Source organism: Hevea brasiliensis, unplaced genomic scaffold (assembly GCF_030052815.1).
Source record: "Hevea brasiliensis isolate MT/VB/25A 57/8 unplaced genomic scaffold, ASM3005281v1 Scaf1, whole genome shotgun sequence".
Lineage (NCBI taxonomy): Eukaryota > Viridiplantae > Streptophyta > Magnoliopsida > Malpighiales > Euphorbiaceae > Hevea > Hevea brasiliensis.
In genome coordinates, this window is record NW_026614585.1 from 7,082,832 (window position 1) to 7,107,546 (window position 24,715).

Here is a 24,715-nt window from a genome sequence, read left to right on the forward strand (position 1 = left end):
AAAATGTATTTTGGGTGTAAGCTTAGAAATAAAACCATTTCATTAAGTTTGTAAGGGTAATCTACAATTTGTGCCTAATTTGAGCTATTTGGCTTTCAATTCCCTTATATCATGCTTGATAAATTTTTGAGAGATGATGCACTTAAATTCTTCAATTTTATGATGTTTATGTGTATTTGATAATTGCTGAGGGTCATGATAGTATTCCATAACATTTAAACTATTTTTGGTAAGTGAAGTCACAATTTTTCCCAAAACCTGCCAAAATTTGCTAATGACGTTGCTTACCCTAAGCTGTACCCTATGCAAATCTTGCTTAACCTTAAGTAAATTTGTATAGACCCTAAGCATTATCCAGAATCTTTAGTTCAGCAATTGCCACATGTTTACCCTAGGATGTACCCTACGCAAGTCATGCTTAACCTTCAACAATTTGTGCAAACCCCAAGCATTACCCCAAGCCACCAGTTGTTTGCCCTAAATTTTAAATGTCCTAAACTTCCACCATTTTTTTTTATTCCATTGTCTCTCCCGAAAAACCAGAGCACACTACCACACTCTCCACCATACCTTTAAGCACTTCTTGGGAAGTTAAAGGGATTGTTTCTTCCTATTTAATGGTGAGAACTAAGGTTTGGTCTACCCATAAACCCTAAAAATCCATGAAATTTACTAAATCAAAAATGGAACACCCATCTTCACCTTCCACTAACCCCAGCCCACCACCACCACCACAATCACCACCACCACATTCACCACCACTAGCCCAAGACCAAACACCCTTCCTCATTCTACCGACAGCTCTCACACCATAACATAAAGCCGTTATAGAAACCCCCATCCTAGCCCCTACTATCGAAACCCCTATTGAAACACCCGTTACCAAAACCCAAGTTCAAGAACCAATGCCTTAGCCTGTGCCAACTCAAGCCAAACCTAAAACCAAAACAAAAATGGATGTGGGTAGAACCAAGAAAGTCTTTGTTGCGAAAAGAAAAGGGTCATCCCCTATTTCTATGGACTTAGAATCTTCACCTAGGGTTTCTTCAGAACTAGTCAGTAAGAGAACAAGGTCAACATCATCAATTTCATCACTAGTTGCCCCAATCCCTGTATTTCAGTCACCCTTGACATCTTCTCAGCCTGCCAGTGCCTCAGCAACACCTTCAACATCTGCAGATGACATAGACGAGGTAACTTCTCCATTACCTTAGGCTTTCAAAGACATAGATATGAAAAATGCATACGAGAATTTAGCCTCCAAGCCCATTTCAGCAAATAAATATATGGATGAGCAAATTTTAAGAGAATTAGGAATTTATGACTTCGTGTTTTCTTATTTAGATGCTGTTAATTAGATTGAGTTTGCTAGGATTAGGGAACCAGTGTATAAAGAATTGAATTTGGAGTTTTTGAGTTCCCTAAGGTTGAATTTCAAACCTACTATCCCTGGCCATAAAGATGTAATTTGCTTCAGATGTGCTAGTATAGATAGAGAGTTAGATATGGGCTCTATGAGTGCAATTTTTAGTTTTCAAGATGTTGGATATAAAAACATTGAGTGGCAACAAACCATCTATGATCCTATTAAATTTTGGAAGGAAATTGCTCCTTATGGAGGTTATTATAGGTAGAGGACAGCAAAGGCAACCAGGATAGTGGATCCTGTGTTGAAATATCTTCATAGATTTATCTCTCACACTGTCTTAGGCAGAGGGCACAATAATAGCATTGTGGGTGCTAGAGACTTATTTTTCTTATAGTGTATGAGGGAGAGAAAACCAGTTAGCTCAGCCTACTTCTTAGCTACTCATTGGCACCAAACTGTCACAAGGTACACCATAAGTAGCATAGTTTTTAGAGGTTATATAACTGCTATAGCCAATTCATTTGGCTTTGATGCTAGTTTATATAAGCTTGTGCCAGTTTCTGGTGAGACATTTTTAGACAGCACAATGTTGCTTCACATGGATCTTTGTGAGAAGAAATGGCACACTTATGTATTGTTATAACAGCATAGTGATGCTAGTGGTTCTATAGCACCAAGTGCTTATGCACCAGCAGAACCTGTGCAGGCACCTCAAGCAGCTACTGAACAACAGTTTCCATCAGAAATTATGTCCCTTTTAAGATCCTTAAAATTCAAAGTAGCCAGCTTCACTGCCCAACCATTTGTTCCTCCAATTGAAACCACAGAAATTCTTGAAACCTTGAAGGGGTGAGAAGTTAAAATTGATTTTTTGAGTCAGCAGCAGGTCAAACAGTAGAAGAAGCTAGAAAAGAGGCTTAGAAAGAGATTTTCATCTCTTAAAAAGAAGCAAAAGTAGCAGGAAATTCAAATATTGGAGCTCTACAACAAATTGGCCCAATCTTTTAACAATTTATATCATTAGGGCCAAGACATGCTCCAGCAAATGAAGGACCTCACAGAAAACTTGGAGACTGCCTCTAAAACTTCAGATCACCATGAAGCTCCTACAGAACCTGCAGCAGACCACGATGCAAAGAACCTGTGCCACCGGTAGACCCATCAAAGCAAAGAAAGCCTTGTGACAATAGCGATGGCAATTTGTTTCTTTAGTTTAACAGTAGCTTAGGCTTTGTTTCAGACTTAGTTTTTATTTCTGTGTTTGTTTATGTCTTGGATTTCATTTTGTAATTTGTCTGTTAAATTTCAAACTTTGGTAACAGTTGTAGTTTCTTTTATTTTATGGCCGTGCTTGCACTTTACACATTTCAAATTTTATTTTATTCTATCTTATTTTACAATTGTGCATATAGTTATTTATGAATGCTCTTATTTCATTATACCTTTTCATTTTTTTTGCACATTATCTATGCACTTTATCTTTTAATTCAGTTCTAATTTTGTGGATATTGATGAGTGACACACTTTACCTTTAACAAAACCTGTTTAATTTCATCATGAGGTATTGGATCACTTACGCTTCTTTATATTTTTAGCGTGTTCCTAGTGCTTAAGATCTTGTTTAACCTTATGCACACCTTGCTTAATCCTAAGCAACAGGTTAAAAATCATCTTAAGCACCTTCTTAAGCACTATAAATTCATACATTTGGGATACTTTCTCACATTTTTCTCTCTAAAGCTTTATTGTTAATATTATTTTGAGCTTAATTTTGAAATTCTTAAGCGTATATTGATTTAATTCTCAATTATATATATTTCATTAATTAATTAGTTCGCTCAATTTTGCCCATCTTTACATTCATTTTAGACATTGAGGACAATGTCTCATTTGCATTTTGGGGGTGAGGGCAAAATTTTTGCAATTATTTTTTTTAATTTTCATTCATTCATTTATTGCATTTCATTCATTCATTCATAGTTAATCCATACACTTATACCACGCACATGTCTATATTCATACACTTACACTTGCATATAGTTTTCATATAGGTTACACTTAGTTTTAATTTGATTTATGCATTCATTTCAGAATCATGCATATCATAAAAATAAATTTTTACCTTGTCCTTAGAGGATTGAGAATCGCTTTGAAGAGAAATTGAGCTTGCTTTTAGAAGGGTTTGATGGATTGAAAGTTCTGGATAGGTGCAAGGTTATTATATTCTTGCCTTAGTTTATATCCTTTTAGCCAAGGGCCACCTAATCAATTACATTAAATTTGAGTGCCTAGAGAAAACTCTAGGGTAAGAAGTAGCTACTTGATGTCTCACCAATCCTAGAACAATCCTTCTAAACTTTTCAAGGCGAAATCATAACATGTACTTGAGAAAAAATGATATAGGCATTCTTTGGATTTTAAACCCACATTTTAGCCTTAGCTAACCTCACTTTAAAATTTTCCTTTGGAACCAATTTGAGCCTTCATTTATCCCTTTTATTTCTTTGAAACCCACATTACTGCATAGCCATAAACCTAAACACTTACCTACCCTTCATGAGAATAATTCTTTGAGTGATAGATACACTAAAAAAAAAAGAAAAAAAGAAAAAATATATAAATAATAATTAGTTGGGAGAAGTGACTAAAGTAAAAATGTTAGCAAATTCAATTATGGTATGTAAAGTAATTCACCATATAAGTATACAAAGAAATGAGTTTAAGGATGAATTAAAAGGGACAATTATAATTCAAAGTCAATGTTATTTATGTAGTCCCTCCAAAAGCTTTAAAATTATATGCTAGCATTTATGGATAGTTGTAAAGTTCCTTCTCCCATTTTATTCTTAAAAAAAAAAAAAGAATTTGTGTGTCTTGATCTTTTAATAATTTGATTATTCTCATGTTTTGTTATCTTTATTCTTTTCTTGTTAGCCACATTATCACCCCCTTAGCCCCATTACAACCCTTAAAAGTTCTTTTGATCTTTTGATGGTGTTTTGCTACATTAATGGAGATTGGAATAGGAGAATTGCCTATAGGATTGGGATATCATTCATTCATTCATTTACTTCTATCATTATTTGAGACACTTTAGTTTATGGATTGCTCTAGAGTCTATTTAGGCATGATTATTCTTTGTGATTGATTGGTTTGGGATTGATGATATGAATAATTGACCCAAGGCTAAGCGATAAGGATTAAATTCTTTGTACCTTGAAAGTGGGTATATAGTTTATTGGTGGCTAAATGTAAGTTTGAGAGCTTGGATAAGTAGTTCTCATGAATTTAAGGGAAGGTACCCCAAATTGCATTAATTATTTTTAATATGCTTGAGGACAAGCAAAGGTTTGAGTTTGGGGGAATTTATTGTACTCATTTCACATAGGTATTTTAGGGTAGTTTTGCATCCATTTTGCCCTTATATTTTTGTATATTTTATGTTTTTAGCCTTATTTTAGCTTACTTATTAACTTTAGTTACTTTATATTTTTTTTTTGTAATTTTGCTATTTTTAATAGTTTTTTTTATAGCAAATTGAAGGTCAATGAGTGTATTAGGAAGTGATTTGAAGAAATTTGGAGCCCCTTAAGCATGGAGGAAAGTTGAAGAAATTAAGCTTTGACAGATTAAGTTGGCCGAAATTCGCTTGAGACTTTGCTTATAATGTTGCTTAGGGTATGTCATATTGCTTAACCTTAAGCCTGGGCAAGCTGCAAGTCAAGCATAGCTTAAATCCAACACATTCAAGCTTGCATCCATAAACCTACCGAGATTTGCTTAGGGTCCTGCTTGAGATCCTGCTTAAGATAAGCGGCAGTGCTTAAGGTGCAACTCAGGTCAAGCTGGAAGTCAAACATGAGCAGAAAAACTCATTTTATCCCAAACCTAATGAGATTTACTGAGGGTCTGCTTAACCTTAAGCAGACAGTGCATGCAGAGGCCGAAAATTGCTGAAAAAGCTGCTTAGGGTAAGCAGTACCCTAAGCAGATTGCCTAGAACGTGAATATCTCTGCTGACCTAGATATTTTTACACCTCATTTTCTATCCACTCCTTGGCTTTTATCTATTTTTAGGGCAACTTTTGGGACCATATAAAAGCATCATTTTCTAGTTTTTGCCACAAGAAGTAACAAGAAGAAAAAAAGGAAAGAAAAATTACAAAGATAGAAGGGAAAAGGGCGCCATCAATTCTGCAGAAGAGGAGCTACTGTAGCCATTTCTGGAAGCTCCAAGGCTCAGAGTTTTTGGTCCTTATACCTGGGTTTTTCTATTTTTAGTCCCCTTATCATGTTTTTATTTACTTTTCCATCAATCTCTCTTGTAAATACCAACATGAGTGAGTAAACTCTTAGGATTTCAGAGTTGGAAAACATGTTTTAGATTAATTTGTGGATTTGGACTGGTTATTTCCATATTTAATATAAATATGAGTTTTGATTCTTTCCTTGTGTGCTTGATTTACTTGCCTAATGTTGGTACCCATTAGGTATTGTGTTAATCTTTGATTGAAGGACCAAAAGATAAAGATCATTGATAAATAATCAAGGATTGAAACTTAAAATCACCTAGATTTAGAAATAAACTAGGGTTTTAAGAGGAATTAATAATTGTTTACAAAACTTAAGGGGTTTTAAATTAATCAAATATCATATGAAAGTAGGTTTGGTTATTTTAAAACACACTTTGGTTTTCTTGAAAAAAATATCAAAGGAATTTAGAATCAATCACCTTCAAACTCTATTTTCCCTTAAAATTGGAATACCCAAGACAAATCCCAATTAATTTATGCATGAACCCCAACTCTGGAATCATTTTTATCATAATTAGACTTTGATTTAAATTACCCGTTATTAATTTAGTTCAATTGCATCTTGATTTAGAATTTATTTGCTTGCTCTTTACCCATTCCAATTAGAATCATTAATTTACTTTGCTCATTTATATTTACCATTTACTCATCAATCATTAGCCCAAATAATCGCTTCATTCATAGTTTGGTACTCAAACGGCAAATCCTTGTGGAAACGATACTTTACTTATCACTCTATTACTTGATACAACCCTTATACTTGCAGACACATGCACTAATATTCCTTGTGATCAGGAAAATATTTATTGTTAATGTCTAGAAAATAACTTCATCTTTTGAAAAAAGTCATCTTTTAAAAAAAAAATTGTTGTAGTGTTCTTTTTCATCAAGAAATTATTTTTTGTTTTCTTAATTTTTTGAGCGTCTCAAATTCTAAAAAATGTAAAAAATATTTTTCTCAAAATAAATAGAATCTAAATAATTTGAATTATTAGTGGTTAATTTAAGGGCAAATCGCCAAAAAAATCCCTACCTTTGCTCATTTACAATTCTACCTCATTTTTTTTAACAATTTCACCCCAACATTTGACATCTGATTTAATTCTACCCTACCATCAAAATCAGTTGTTAAACTTAATAGTAATACCACGTCATCATATCTAATAAGCATATTATAGTATCTGATTAACTATTAACTCTGTCCCTAAGTTACCCTAATAATCCTCAAATTAAAAAGAAAACTCAGGATCCCTCAACAAAAATCAGTTTTACTCCTTTGTTTCATTCTTTCTTAAGCAAGAACAAGCAGAAGAAGAATAAGCAAGAGGAGTGAAATCGATTTTGGGTTAGGGATCCTGAGTTTTCTTTTCAATTTAGAGATTATTAGAGTAACTTAGGGACATTATTAGCAGTTAATCAGATATTATAATGCTTATTAGATATAATGATGTGGTGTTACTGTTGAGGTTAATAACTAATTTTGATTGTAGGGTAGAATTAAATCTAGTGCCAAGGGTTAGGGTGAAATTGTTTAAAAAAAAAAAAAAGATAAGATAGAATTATAAAAACTGCCAAAGGTTAGGGTTTATTTTTTTTGTGATTTTCCTTTGATTTAATGCTTGGCTATTTATTGTTTAGCCATCTATCAACTGTGTTTTCATTTTTTATCAAGCATGTAGACTAAGAATATATAATAAAAAAGAGGCCTATGTGGCTGGGTGGTTTATATATATATATATATATATATATATATATATATATATATATATATATATATATATATATATATAAAAGGATAACAATTAAAAATTTAAAATACATTAAGCTAGCAATTTATTGATAGAGATTAGAGAATGCAGATATGTCAAAATATAAATTTAATCTGTGCAAGAAAAACACATTAATTGCTAAAAATTTAAGGCTAATGTAAATGTAATTATCATTTTATTCTATGTTTGATTTTCATTTTAATATTTATTATTATTTTTTTTTGTAATAATAAGGGAGAGCAAGTGCTGCAGTGACAAGTGAGTGAATAGTCTTATGGACTAGTCATGGTTGCTGGTTTGGCTTTAATCCAAAATTAGATCATACTAGTTAATTTTAGTCTAATTTAAAATTGATTTCTACCAAATTGGTTCAGATTGGTTTTCAGTTCTAGTTTAGATCAATGCGATTCTAGATTAGAACTAGACTCTAGCTTTAACTATCGTAGACCTAACTATAATCAATGTTAAATGCAAAACTAGACTAGAAATGATCCATTTAAACCCAATACCAAAATCGGTCAACATTTATGAGTCTAAATAAGATTGGAACCTTCTTTGGGAAAGATGGTCCTCCCCCCTTGGATCAAATCGGATTGGAACTAGCGATTCAACCAACAGTCTAGTCTAGTTTGAACAATTTTCTTTTTGTTATTTAAAAAAAAAATTAACAAACGGATTATATTAAATTTGGATTGAACCAAAAGCAAATGAGAATCAAAACTAGAGTTGGATTGGAATCATCAATTTTGAACCATCTATGAATCAAACCAATAACCCAAAGTCAGTCCAAGGCCAAGATTAGTAAGTGATAAATTATAGTTTACAGGCATGAACTGGACAATGGAGGTCTCCCTCCCTTTTGAATAAAATTGGACTGAGTGGTTTTTGTCTAGTTAGGCTCAAATAAGAGTTTTTAGTGTTTTTTTTTTTAAATCAATAATTGGATTTAATCGAATCAACTCGGGCTAAAATGGTGTTGAAATCGAAAACAAAATCAAACCCCACTGTCTTGTTTGGAGCACATAATAAAATATAATAATTTTCAAATAATTGTTAATAGATTTTATTTAAAATATTTAAAAATTCATGTTTTTGATAATTTTGAACAGAATTCAATAGTGAAAAAATGCTAAAATTGAAATTATTTAAAATAAATGTGATTTTTAATAAACTTTTCCCATTTTTGTTAAAATTTTGAGGATTTCTTTTTGTGTCGATGCAACACCCTTCTCAGTCACAAGACACACTCCTTAGTAAAATCATGGCAATTTTAACAAAGCGTGGAATCTCACATAAGTCAAGCACACACAGCTTCCTCATTCAATGTGGGATTCCGTAGGATCAGCTCACAAAGCCACTTGGTTGCAGGCTATGCATGGAGGGCTTCACTACACATCAAACCCCTAAAAGCTACAACTTTTGATTTTTTGTGTTGATAGGCAGAGAGAAGCACACACCCAACTTAGTGATAAGACATGTTCTTTAGTAAAACCATAACAATTTTATTAAGACGAAGAATCTCATATAAGCCACACATAAATTTTGAAAATTTCAATAATGGAAAAAGAAAAAAAAAATTGTGGGTTCCCAAATCACTATTATGGGAACAGTGATTTCGTATCTCATTTTATTTTTTGTGTTTGTGTGTGTACATAAAAGTAGGGAATCAATCATAGCCATAAAAATCAATACTTTTGCAGAAATAAACTTTGCCCCTACGATCTACAGTGTAATTTTGTATGAAATACTGGATTCTTAGTGTGAAAGGGTCCTCATGGATCTCAAGATCAACAACTCCACTTATAAGGATTTTTTTTTTCAAATAGATGTAATCAAAAAATTTAAATACCAATGAAGAGTGAGTGTCAAAGAATTTACTAGCTAAGGTGATTTTAGCCAATATGAAAGAGAGAGAGAGAGACAGAGAGATAAAGTTGAAGAAAAAGTTGACAAAAAGTGGCATGAAGCAGCTAGACACTGCTAGTGATAGCATCTGGCACAGGATATATGCATGAATGAAACTATTGTAAAGAAATGGAGATGGAAATGAAATTTTGAGCGAGGACAAAAAAAAAAAAGTCCTAGTTTTCTTGTCTGCCTTTAAATGAAAACAACTTTTAAAAAGGCATGGGGATATAATTTTCTTTGAGAAAATTATAAAAAAGTATCACGTGATTTCATTCATTTTTACTTCAGAATCTGTGATTTACTTTGCGACAAAGTGATTTATTGAGATTTTGCACTGTTAACAAAGATGACTTTTTATCTTCTTTTCTGTCAAAAAGTGTTAATGTGGAATAGAAAACTGCTGATGTGAAAGAGAAAACTGTTGACATGGAATTTAAAAGGAAAGGGATAAAATTGCAAAAAAAAAAAAAAAGTATCATGTAATTTAGCTCATTTTCACTTTAGAGTCTATGGTTCATTTTGTAACAAAGTAGTATTACGAGGCTTTGCACCATTAGCAAATCAAGTGAATTATTTAGCTCTCTGGAATAACCAGAATTTGAGATCTTTCACTTTCGGAATACCATGGAAAAGTTTGTGCATATTTCTTTAAGAAAAAAAAAACTTAAATTGCTAATTCCAATATTTTTTGATGGCTAAATCTCTAGGCTAAAAAATATCTAACATGGTGTTTAAAAAATGTTAAGGAGTTTGGAGGCCAATTTTAGCCATGAAATCCTCATGGTAGTGCTAATGGAAGTTGTGCCAAAGTGAAAAAGGGTATTAGTCACCTCATGAGAGAGAGGAACAAGTGATTAGCCAACCAGTAGTCTAGCTGCTCTAACCACAAGTATTGTTCCTACCTAAATTCTCATTAATACTAGTTAATACAGTAACTCATTGGGAGTTTACGCTACATCAGCGATCCTTAACAATGTGCAAACTCCAAGTTTAGAAATTTGTTAATAGTGATTTTGAAAGTTAGAGTCTTCATGCAAAACTCCACATCAACATACTTTCACTTTTGGAATCACCGTGATCAAAATAAATAAAACTTCTTTTTTGCATGAAATATCTTTGCGGTGTTATTTCTCTTTTTTTTTTTCATTTTTATTTTCTTTGTTATTATTAAAAATAATTAAAAATATTATTTTTAATACCACATCAATGAAACTTGGTAGCATCAAACAAAATGTTGTGATTTGTTAACACAACGTCATCATAGGGTGTACCACTTTGTTGCAAAGTAAAACTCATACTTAAAGTGAAAGATAAGGAAAATGACATAGTACTTTTTTTTTATAATTTCTCCATTATTTTATATTCCATATCAATTGCTTTGTCTTCTACGTAAGTAGCTTTCTCTTCCACATCAACACATTTTGACAGAGAAAAGATGGAAAGTCATTGTTTGCTAATTGTGCAATACCTTAGGGTGCCAGTTTGTTACAAAGTGATCAACAATTTCTAAAATGAAAAATGGGTAAAACCACATAATACTTTTATATATATATATATATATATAATTTTCCCATTTTCTTTTGATTATTTTTATCTCATTAATTTCCATTATGGAGTTGTTTCATGCACTTGCATGGCAAGTTATTCTATAATTAAATATGCAAGTGACCCAATATAATTAATTTAGGTAATCCAATAAGTAAAATGTAAATATTATTTTCATTAATTAAATTTTAATTATGCTAAAAATATTAAGATAATCTTTTTCCAATTTGAAAGGGTAAATAATGGAGAGGTTCGTTTCAGTCTTTATTTAAAACATCTCCCGTCATATATTCTACTAATTATTACATTAAATAAAAAATTATACTTAAAACACTACAATTATTTCTTTTAAATATATCATATTAATTTTAAAAGTATTCTTTTAAAATCAATTATAAAAATTAATTTTGATATATGAAAATTTTAAAACATCAAAAATAAATAAAGCATTCCAAGTGCAAATTACATAATAACTTGTCATGCAATTGCATGAAACATCTCCATAATGGAAATTGATAAGATAAAAATAAACAAAATAAAATTTTATCCGCATACTTTTAAAAGTTGTTTTCATTTAAAGGCAGACAAGAAAACTATGACCTTTTTATATCTCTCGCTCCAAATTTCATTTTCATCCAGAATTTTTTACAGAATTTTTTACACTATTTTCATTCATACATATATTCTCTGCCAGACACGACACATAATAGCATCTAATAAGAGACGATATCATTATCAGCGTCTAGCTACTTTTTGCAGCCGTTTGTCAACTTTTTCCTAGTTTTGTATCTCTCTCCTCCACATTGGCTAAAATCACCCTTACTTGGTAAATTCTTTGATACTCACCCCAAATTAGTGTTTAAATTTTTTAGTTACATCTATTTGGAAATGGACTTAACTAGGTGTACAACAATATATGTACAAAAAAAAAATGAATGGGGTTAATTATTCGGTAAATTTCAAGCTATTTTTGGATGTGCAATGTCTATTTAGCCCTTTATAAAATTTTGAGATTTTAATTTCAAAATTTACTTCTCTATCTTTTATTATTAGCTATCCAATTAATTACCACCAACTCTTTAACTAATCATATTCCACCAATTATTCAACCAATAAGATGTCATCCCATCATTTATGTAACCTATCAAAGCTCACCATCTTTTTAACCTATCAGTGTCTACCATTACTTTAATCAATAATGGCAAATCTCAACCTCTAATTTCATAACCTATTCTCAAGCAGGGGATTCCATAACCCATCTGAAGCATCTTCGTCATGTATCCATTTTCGATTTTTTTTTTTCCTAATCAAATTTATATTTTCCATCTTATACACCTTTCAAGTTCTACAATAATGGGAGATGACTCGATTTTTACAAGAGGAAAGGAAAAAGGAAAAATGTTATCTCTAAAACCAAATTGAATAAATCAAAAATAAAAATCGAGCCGAATCAAATTTTCTACAAAAATTGAACTGAATTTCTGAATTAAATCGGTTCGGTTGATTATTTTAGTCTGAACCGAATAATGATTTATTAATTATGATGGGGGAGGTCCTACAGAAAAATAGCTCGATGCCAGAATGATAAAAAGCTTAACACCCCTCATTCTGATTAATCTTTCAAAGAGAGGGGCACTTTCACATCTTGTTAATCCAAAAAGGTTGGGGAGAGGAAAGGTTCCTTTTTTAGGATACTCCAGGGAACAGATCCAGTGGAGACGGAGTGTGGCCTGTCTTGATCATAATTGTTTTATTTATGATCTAATTGACTAATAGTTACTAAATTAATTAATCTAATTATTAATTTACTTAATTAATTTATCTAATTGATTATGATATAATTTATTATGGCTACTTGATTTATGATCTAATTAATTAAGTGATCCAATTTTCATAAGGGAGGAAAAAAAGGAAAAATATTAAGTTATCTCCGAAACCAAACCGAATAAATAAAAAAAATTCAAAAATAAAAACTAAACCGAATTGATTTTTTGAAAAAACTAAACTGAATTTTTAAATCAATTTGGTTCGATTAGTCAGTTATTTCGGTTTGAATCGTATAATGCTTACCCTTATTTAATTGATTAATTAATTATAATGTAATAGATTATAGTTACTTGACTTATAATCTCATTGATTTTAAAGTACTTGATTAATTGATAAAATACCTTATAGTACTTAATTATGATATAATTGTTAATAGTTATTGATTAATTAATGTAATTGATTATGATATAACGTATTATAGTTACTTGATTTATGATATAATTGATTATGATATACTGGATTAATAGATAAAATGTCCTATACTACTTAATTATGATGCAATTAATTATAATTAATTGATTTTATGATCTATTTGATTATAGTTACTTTATTTTATGATCTAATTGATTAGGCGATTCGGTTTTCCTAAGAGGGAAAAAAATATTGTGTTAACTCATAAATAAAAATTGAATCGAACTGAATTTCTAGAAAATCTAAATCGAATTTCCGAAATAATTTGATTCGGCTGGTTATTTTGATTTAAACTGAATAGTGCTCACCCCTATCTAATTAATTATGATGTAATGTATTATAGTTAATTAATTATAATCTACTTGATTAATTGATAAAATACATTATAGTACTTGATGATGATGTAATTTTTTTTTTTTTACTTGCTTTGATGATGATGTAATTGATCATAGTTACTTGAGTTATGATATAATTGATTATGATATACTTTATTAATTGATAAATATTCGATAATACTTGATTATGATGTAATATATCATAGTTACTTGATTTATGATCTAACTGATTATAGTCTACTTGATTAATTGATAAAATATTAGATTGTACTTGATTAGATCTAATTAATTATAGTTACTTGATTTATGATTTACATGATTAATTAATAAAATATTTAATAGTACTTGATTATGATATAATTGGTCATTGTTACTTGATTTAAGATCTAATTGATTAATTGATCTAATAGTTACTTGCTTAATTTATCCAATTGACTATGTTGTAATTGATCATAGTTACTTAATTTATGATCTAATTTGATTAATAATTACTTTATTAATTGATCTAATTGTTAATAGTTACTTGATTAATCTATTTAATCCTAACAACACTATATAAATCAATTGTGATTGGTAAAATTTTTGTGTGTGATTAGATGATTTTTTGAGAGAGAGAGTGGAGCTATTGATAAAATTTGATGAGATGTGATTGGTTAAGAGATTGGTGAGAGCTAATTGATCAAAAAAGACGAGATCTATGATTGGTTGGATTTTAGAGAAAAAAACTAATTAATTTAAAGTCTAAATAACTTAAAAACAAAGTGAACATTTTATTTCATTTGCTTTGGAAAAAGCCCGCTTATAAGGAACTGTGATAATTTATTAAATGGGATTTAGGGCCTAGCCTTTTTGTACAAGCAAGGCACAGGGGGGCTTTCAACGGACAAAATGATTAGAGGGTTCTCTTATTAAATTATAATTTCATATAAGATATCATAAATATATTAATTGAATTACTATATAATTTATCTGTGGGCAGGCTCTTGGTCAACATGTGGAAAATTCTTACCGTGATCTTTGGACTGGACTGGAGGACGTCCGCACGGCACACACACGGTACGACTAATTACATTATATTCTTGTTATTTTATGTAAAATTAATACATAAAATTAGCTCATAAAATAATAAATTAATTATAATGACAACTAAATGATAAAGTAATTATAATTTTAATTAATTATTATATCATTAATTCATTTAAAAAAATGGTTTGTTATTTTATATATATATATATATATATATATATATATATATATATATATGAAATAATAATTTTATTTAAAAATATAAATATTTAGAATTTATAAATTTTAAAGTATTTAAAATTTTATTTTAGACTGCTTCCATAATCTGATTACTAAAATCTTGGACAATCGACCTTGTAAACAAATTTAGATCTTTTTCAAATCTAAATCTGTACATTTTTATTTCATAAAACATCAAATTCATGGATCCTTTATTAGGATTTGTTTTCAGGATTTTGTGATAGCGAATTCTCAAATTAATCTAGGAGATATAACCCAGGTCCCATCTCCATTTAATTTATGATTAGTCTAAGGGAGAACTAGGGTTCACACTAGCCAACTTCTGAAAATACAAGGGAGGACTTTTGTCTGTTATGTTTTTTTTTTTTTTTTTTCCTCTTTTATATAATTTTTTTTTGGGCAAGTTGTTATATTTTGAATATAATTGTTTAGGAGAAACTTGGACCAGCTACTTGTATGGGTTTCTCACTATAAGATCTTTACCAGGCCTCTTCAAAGTTTCAACCAACTTTCCTACGTGTACTTGCCTCTCCATTCAGATATCTTTCTTTCCCTTGCTCTCTCTCAAACCCTAAATCTTAGCTGTAGTGTCCCTGCAACTCTGACGGCTTCCTGCTTAGGGTGTTGTTTTGGAAACACGAGTACTGATAAACATCGCAGCACTGACAAAAAAGGTAATTTTTTTACTAGTGAGTCCAAAGTATTAGTCCCATGGAGGCTCTTAAATTATACTTCTATTTTATGCTGCATAATGATCCATTTCTTATGAGTTCCATGAAGGAATCGTTTTTTAAAGGGGAATTTACCGTACAATGGTGAGTTAGAAATAAAAATTACTAATAAAGGGTGCGGTATGAAAAATTTACGAGATCAGGGTGAGAAAAGTCAAGAGCCCTAAAAACGCTAGTATCAGTAGCGTTTTAATGTCCAAAACGCTATTAATAATAGCGTTTTGTGCGGTTGGCATCCAAATTAAAAAAAAATAAAAAAAAAAGCTGGACGCTACTATAAGTAGCGTCCAGCTTTTGTTTTAATTTTTTTAATATTTTAAATAAAATATAATAATTATTTTAGTAAATAATATTATCATAATTAATAATATATATTATAATATTTTTATTATAAAAAATTATTTTTTAATTTAAAATTAAATTAAATTTTAATTAAATAAAAAATTAAAAATATAAAATATGATTATAATAAAAAAAATTAAAAAATTTAAATGAAAACGTGTAAGTAGCGTCCAGCTTCTTATTTAATTTTTAATTATTTTATTTTTATATTTTAAATAAAAATATAAATATTATTTTAATAAATAATAGTATAATAATTAAAATCATATATTATAGTTTTTTATTATAAAAAATTATTTTTCAATTTAAAATTAAATTAAAAAAATATAAAAAATTTGTAATGTAATTTTATTTTATTTTTTAATTTAATTTAATTTTTAATTGAAAAATAATTTTAATTTTTTATTTAATTAAAAATATTATTTTAATAAATAAAATCATAATATTTAATATTATACATTATAATATTTTTATTATTATAAAATATTATTTTTTAATTTAAAATTAAATTAAAATTTAATAAAATAAAAAATAAAAAAAATAAATAAAAAGTTTAAGAAAAATTGGACGCTACCTACCAATTTTTCTTTTAATTTTTAATTATTTTATTTTATATTTTAAATAAAATATAAATATTATTTTAATAAATAAAATTATAATATTTTTATTATAAATATTATTTTTTAATTTAAAATTAAATTAAAATTTAATAAAATAAAAAATAAAAAAAATAATTAAAAAGTTTAAGAAAAATTGGACGTTACTGTAAGTAGCGTCCAATTTTTCTTTTAATTTTTAATTATTTTATTTTATATTTTAAATAAAATATAAATATTATTTTAATAAATAAAATTATAATATTTAATAATATATATTATAATATTTTTATTATAAATACTATTTTTTAATTTAAAATTAAATTAAAATTTAATAACATAAAAAATAAAAATAAATAAATAAAAAGTTTAAGAAAAATTGGACGCTACTATGAGTAGCGTCCAATTTTTTTTTAATTTTTAATTATTTTATTTTATATTTTAAATAAAATATAAATATTATTTTAATAAATAAAATTATAATATTTAATAATATATATTATAATATTTTTATTATAAATATTATTTTTTAATTTAAAATTAAATTAAAATTTAATAACATGAAAAATAAAATAAATAAATAAAAAGTTTAAGAAAAATTGGACGCTACTTATAGTAGCGTCCAATTTTTCTTTTAATTTTTAATTATTTTATTTTATATTTTAAATAAAATATAAATATTATTTTAATAAATAAAATTAAAATATTTAATAATATATATTATAATATTAATTATTATAATATTTATTTATTAAAATATATTTATATTTTATTTAAAATATTAAAAAAATTAAAACAAAAGCTGGACACTACTTATAGTAGCGTCCAGCTTTTTTTTTTTATTTTTTTTTTAATTTGGATGCCATCCGCACAAATCGCTATTATTAATAGCGTTTTGGACATTAAAACGCTACTGATACTAGCGTTTTTAGGGCTCTTGACTTTTGTCACCCTGATCTCGTAAATTTTTCATACCGCACCCATTTTTAGTAATTTTTATTTCTAACTCACCCTTGTACGGTAAATTCCCCTTTTTTAAAAGTTATTTAGATTTTTGGTGGACAGCTCCACTGTCTTTTCTTTTTTCTCACAATTTTCTCTCTTTTCACTTTGAGGCGTGCTATGAATTGTTCAGATGGTGGATCTACATTGCCGGCACTCCAACCATTGTCATCACCGCACCGCTCACCAGTTATAGATCAGATTGAATCTAGCTCTATAGTTCAGGATCAAGAGAATCAAGGTTAGTGCCATAGAGGCCCTTCAATTGTACTTCTATTTTATTCTCCATAATGGTCCATTTCTTATGAGTTCCGCGAAGGAATCGTTTTTAATATGTTTGGTGGACAGATCCACCATCTTTTCTCTTTTCTCACAATTTTCTTTCTCTTTTGACTTTCAGGCGTGTTATGAATTGTTCAGGTGGTGGATCTACATTACCAGCACTCCAACCAGTGTCATCACCTCACCACTCACCAGTTATAGATCAGATTGAATCTAACTCTGCAGTTCAGGATCAAGAGAATCAAGGTTAGTGCCATAGAGGCCCTTCAATTATACTTCTATTTTATGCTCCACGATGCTCCATTTCTGGATGTGTATATATGGGTTAAATGACGGAATCGTTTTTTTGGAGTTATTTAGATTTTTGGTGGACAGATCCACGATCTGTACTCTTTTATCACAGTTTTCCTTCTCTTCTGACTTTGAGGTGTATTATAAATTTTCAGACGGTGGATCTATGTTACCTACACCCCAACCAACTCCACCACCTCACGTCTCACCGGTTATACATCCGATTGAATCTAGCTCAGTAGTTCATGATCAGGAGAATCAAGGTCATGCTTCTGAAGGAACGGAAACGTGAAAAACACAAGATTATACCATTGAATTCAAAAAAATTTCGCCTAGGTTCACATGCATCATGCAAGATTTATTTTTATCTATTTGATTTCAATGATAAACAACATATTAAAACTCTTTTAATATGTTTTTGGATCTGTGTTTGCCATTTAAGATTTTAAAATTAATCAGATTAATTTTAGAACCCTAGATTAAATCAAGAACGATTACACTAACCTCTTGATGCACTGCAGCGTATCTGCGCCTTTGAGATTCGTCTTCAGGACACCAAATGTTGTCCCTCTAGCTTGTCCACAACAAGAACACCTATGGCAGCCCTTGAACAGCCTCTAAAGCTTTTTCTATTAATTAGAAATTCAAGTTCTGCCTTTTAAGAGATTAGAGATGTAAACAGGACACTAGAAACAATTTCTAGTGTTCTTAATTCAAGAGATTGATGGCTAATCTCTTTGAATTGATGAGAGATGAAGAGAAATAGCTGGAGAGGCTCAAAGTGGGGTGACAAATGAGAGGAGAGGCTGCTGGTTATTTTTTCTTTTCATAACCACACTTAAATAGCTAGGTTAACACATTAAACCCTAGCCACATGTCACCTTTTGATTAGCTCTAGGTTTAAGTGACCCAATCACATTGTGCCAAGTGTCAAACCTATATTTAATCTTGATTTTAATCATCTTACATGATTAAAAAAAAAACATTTGGTAAGCTTATGTGTAATCCCATGTCACCATCTCATGGTGCCACGTGTCACACTGTGAAATGACCAAAATGCCTCTGTGTCTTAATTTTGAGTTCTTAACCCAAAATAATTATTTTCTTCTTCTAATTAATTTATATCAAATATAAATTAATTAATTAATCTCTATTAATTAATTTCTCATTAATTAAATTCATATTTAAACACTTTAAATATAAATTTAACTTATATTATACATCCAATAATCTAGATTTGGTTTCAAGTTATGCTAGGGACTTTGCAATTTAATTGCAAACCAAACCTATTTAATTAATCAATTAAACTCTTTAATTAATTAATTAAATCATATTTAAATAGGTGATAACTTGTGTATGTGTGTGACTTACTAGGCTCATCACTAATTGGCAATGAGACATGATATCAACTCTTAATATCATCAGAACTCTTTCTTACCATAAATGATTTCTCTAAATCATTTTATGAACCTCATAGACCATGGTTAACACCTAGCATAGCATGCCATGGCCACCCAATTAGTAATAAGATTTACCTTAAATGAACCTATAATCATATGTTACCATGCACTAGAATCTCTCTGTTACAAAATCCCAACTCAAATTTGAGTCATGGTTTATGTCAAACTCCATTTGCTATGAATATTATGTTCTCTTTTAATTCCAGTTCTTGATTAAAAGATTTTTCTCATCGAAACTCTTTTACGAATAAATCTATCTGTCTGGCCAGAACTTGAAACATCAAGAACAATTAAATGAACATAGGATTTTATCTCTATTTACTTAGAGGAACAGATTCCATCTTGATCAACACCTACCTCCATATATAACTAGCAGGAGCCAACATATGCCCATATACCCATACATAGTACAAGTATGAAAGCAGTATCAAACTCAAACTACCTATATACAAGATAACTGTGCTATCTCAGTTCTAAAGATTATATGCACTGATATGATTTATGACAAAACATTGACAAGAGTAAACTCCATGTGCTTGTCATAAGTGTCACTGGTTCGGCCTACTTATCATTTATAAGAGCCTATCATGTTTGTTATATGGCATGAGACTCACCATTCCATCTTATTTATATCTCATATAAATAACTTGGGAACAAACATGAATACAATCTTTCTGGATAAGTCATGTCCTTATTATGAAGTATCCTCGATTGTGAACCTATTTATGATACTTTGTGCTAGAAATATTGTCACTCATATTCTTAACAACTTAAGAATAATATTTCTAACAAAATATCAATGGACCTTTTCTATTACACATAAATATATTATGTAAATGGAAAAGTGGAAATGCCTTTTATTAATAAAATTATGTACAAGATACATACTAAATGATATGCTTTAGGCATACTACTAACAATCTCCCACTAGCACTAGAGCCATTCATTACAATATCTTAGACCTATATTCTCAAGATGTCAGTCTAACTGAGTCTGTGACATAGGCTTAGTGAACGGATCAGCTGGATTTTTCAGCTGATGTTATTTTTCTGCATGGCTATATCGCCTTGCCCAACTATATCTCTGATAATGTGGTAGTGCCTTTCTATGTGTTTGGATTTTGGTGAGACCTTAGTTCCTTAGCTCGTATGATCGCTCCATTATTGTCACAGATGTAGTGGAACCGCTAACTCAATGGAAGGAACTCTTGTAAGTTCTCACATGAACTTCTTTATCCAAATGACTTCTTTTGCGAGATCGATGCGAGAATATACTCACCTCGATGAGTGGAATCTGCAATCGTGCTCGCTTTGGAACTCTTCCAACCGATCGCACCTCCATTACAAATGAACACATATCCAGAGGTAGACTTTCTATCATCGATATCTGATTGGAAATCAGAATCAGTATAACCATCCAATTGCAAGTCTCCATCTCCATAAATCAAGAATAAATCCTTAGTTCTTCTCAAGTACTTCAGAATATTCTTGATGACTATCGATGTTCCAAACCGGATTGGATTGATACCGCTAGTCAAACTAACACATATGCGATATCCGCCTAGTACACAACATTGCATACATTAAACTTCCAATAGCCGAAGCACATGGAATCCTGGCCATCTTATCTCTTTCTTCAGGTGTCTTTGGAGACATCTCTTTAGAAAGATGGATACCATGTCTCACTGGTAACAATCCTCTCTTGGAATCAAGCATGTTAAACCTCTTTAACACCTTTTTCAAGTATAGACTTTGGGATAAACCTATTATTCTTTTCGCTCTATCTCTATAGATGCAAATCCCAAGAATATAGGTTGCCTCCCCTAAGTCTTTCATGGAGAATGTATTTGACAACCATACCTTTATATTTGTCAACATACCTGTGTCATTACCTATCAACAGTATGTCATCCACATATAAGACAAGGAAAGTGATAGCTCTGTCACTAACCTTCTTATATACACATGGCTCATCCTCATTTTTTGATAAAACCAAAGGATTTAATGGCTTCATCAAAACGGATGTTCCAACTCCTCGAAGCTTGTTTCAACCCATAAATGGATCGCTTTAGCTTGCATACCTTGGAACCATCTTGGGATTCAAATCCCCTAGGTTGTTCCATGAAAATGTTTTCTTCAATGTATCCATTGAGAAAAGCTGTTTTGACATCCATCTGCCAAATCTCATAATTATAGTATGCAGCTATTGCTAATAAAATCCTAATTGATTTAAGCATGGCAATAGGCGAGAAAGTCTCCTCATAGTCTATTCCTTGCCTTTGGCGAAACCCTTTCGCTACTAGCCTTGCTTTATAGGTCTCTACCTTTCCATCAGAACCAATTTTCTTCTTGAAAACCCATTTGTTCCCTATAGGTACAATACCTTCAGGTGGGTCAACAAGATCCCAAACTTGATTCTTATACATGGAATCAATCTCGGATTTCATAGCATCAATCCATTTTGAAGAGTCTATATCTGATATAGCTTCTTCATAGGTAAGTGGATCATCTCCATGATCTACTTCTTCATGAGTAGACAACTCTTGTTCTTCTTCATGAAGAAAACCATATCTCACGGGTGGGTGAGATACCTGGTTGTTCTACGAGAACAGTGTAGATGTTTCATCAATGGGTATAGGTTGACTAGATGGATTTATATCCATCTGATCTGTTGGTTGGTCAGAATTCTCCAATTCTAACTCTATTTGCCTTCCTTTGCCTCCTTCTTGAACCAACTGTTGTTCAAGAAATGTGGCATCTCTACTTATCACAACCTTTTGTGAAGTAGGCAAATAAAAATAATATCCAAAATTATCTTTTGGATATCCAACAAATCGACCTTTTTCTGATCTGGTCTCCAATTTATCAGTGTTCAGCTTTTTGATATAAGCTGGACAACCCCAAATCTTAACATGCTTTAGACTTGGTTTTCTTCCATGCCATATCTCATAAGGTGTGGAAGAAACTGATTTTGATGGAATCCTATTCAGAATATACAAAGCTGATTCTAATGCAAATCCCCAAAAGGAGATTGGCATATCAGTATAGCTCATCATACTACGTACCATATCCAATAGGGTACGATTTCTCCTTTCAAATACACCATTTAGCTGTGGCGTTCCTGGAGGAGTCAGCTGAGAAACAATGCCATGCTCTCTCAAGTATTCATCAAATTCAGTACTCAAATATTCACCTCCACGATCTGATCGAAGAGCTTTAATACTCTTTCCTGTTTGATTTTCTACTTCAGATTTAAATTCTTTGAACTTTTCAAAGGATTCATGTTTGTATTTCATCAAATACAAATACCCAAATCTTGATTTATCATCAGTAAAAGTAATAAAATAATGAAAGCTCCCTCTAGCCATTTCTTTAAATGGACCACATACATCACTATGTATTAGCTCCAAAATATTTTCAGCTCTTAGCCCTTGTCCAACAAAGGGTGATCTAGTCATTTTGCCCTGAAGGCAAGATTCACAAGTTGGAGTAGGCTCAGAGCCCAATGAGGATAGAATCCCCATTTTCTCCAATTTTGCAATCCTATCTTCTGCAACATGACATAACCTTAAGTGCCAAATATATTTTGAACTTGAGTTGGTTTTCACCATGGCATTGCATTCTTTTAGATTGCTATACTCTAGCCAGTGGAAACACTTTCTTACTGGCAATGGAAACACTTTCCTGTTGGCAATGGAAACACTTTCCTATTCCTTTGTCAGCTTTGGTCTTCCCTTTCTGTTTAGCTATTTTCTTGGAAGGACCAGGAATCTGAAGTTTCTTTTTCTTATTGCCCTTCTTCATGTTGGACTTTCCAGTAGAAGAAGATGCAACCAAAGCTACCTCTTTTCCTTTATTGCCTGGCATATTCTTTTGGGCAATAACCAGCATGTTTAGTAAACCAGCTAAGGTGCATTCCTGTTTAGTCATATGGAAATTTGTCACAAAATTTCCAAAAGACTCAGGAAGGGACTGAAGGATCAAATCCGTCTGTAGTTGGAAATCCATGTTGAAGTCAAGATGTTCCAACTGCTCAATCAGCCGAATCATCTTGTGGACATGATCCCCAACATTCTGTCCCTCAGACATCCTCATACGGAATAGCTGTCTAGATATCTCATAACTAGCATTCCTGCTGTGCTCACCATACAACTCTTGTAGGTGAAGGAGGATCTCACTCGCACTCTGCATGTTCTCATGTTGCTTCTGTAACTCATTACTCATGGAAGCAAGCATGTAACACTTAGCTCTCATATCATGCTCCTTCCACTTGTCTAAAGTTTCATGTTCCTCTTGTATGGCCTCTGGAGGTAAGGGACCAGGAACATTTGAATCTAGAACATATCCTATATGTTCAAGGTTCAGGACAAGTTTCAAATTTCTTAGCCAATCAGACAGATTAGGTCCTGTCAACCTATTGTGATCAAGTATGCTTGCAAGGATATTGGATGGTGGTGGTTGTTTTGTGCTCATTTTTATCAGAAAATTAACTGCAGAAAATAACCAGATTAATTAGTAAATGTATCATGTAATTAACCAAAATGATTATGGTCTTTTAATCAAATTGGTCCTCCCACTAACTTAGCGAATCCTACACTTCCAAAGTAGAAAACGGAAATCCTAGTTGGATGGATTTTCTAGTGGGTGATTGAATTCTTATAATTCTATTGATCATCCTCAGGTACATCCATTATTGGAATTACAATAAACTATAAGTGAGCAACTCCTTGCCCATCACATCTCATGTGAGGTTCAATCTTTTACCTAGCCCCTAATGCTCAAAATCTCAGGTACATCCATTATTGACTTGTCTTGCATTAGTTAAGTTCAACCCATTGAGCCAGTAATTATGCAAATAATTTTAATGTCCTCAGGTACATCCAATATTGGCCACTAAACCATTTACATATTTACAACATATCATGCTTAACAATTATTCTTAAGAAAATCTCTTAAATTAATTGCATCTCATGCAACTATTTAAAATTTCTTAAAATAATTGCCCCAATGGAGGGCCTATGTTATAATTACTTTAATTATAGCATTTCCAACTTAATCATTTGTTTGGAAGATTTTATGGTCATTCTTATTACTATTAAGGTCTCACTTTGCACATTATCCATTTAGCATGCATATATCATATAATTGCATACATTCCCATACATCTCATGCATTCATGGATAAGCAGTAAATATGGTATGATCATGGACTTTCTAAGGGATTCAATTCTGAGCCACCAAGAATTGAATCAGGGCATTCCTAGGTGCATT

At 30.8% G+C, this 24,715-nt stretch overlaps 1 protein-coding gene across 1 annotated transcript in view; it reads left to right on the forward strand.

Annotated features, from left to right (window-relative positions):
• Positions 1 to 17,509: 17,509 nt before the first annotated feature.
• Positions 17,510 to 24,715, forward strand: part of LOC110631480 (proline-rich receptor-like protein kinase PERK8) — a 122,374-nt gene continuing 115,168 nt past the window's right edge. Inside the window, exons 1-2 of the mRNA XM_058141453.1 lie at positions 17,510 to 17,655; positions 17,835 to 17,942. Of these exons, the coding sequence (XP_057997436.1) occupies positions 17,535 to 17,655; positions 17,835 to 17,942 (229 nt within the window). The 5' untranslated portion in view covers positions 17,510 to 17,534. The remainder of the gene's footprint in view (positions 17,656 to 17,834; positions 17,943 to 24,715) is intronic.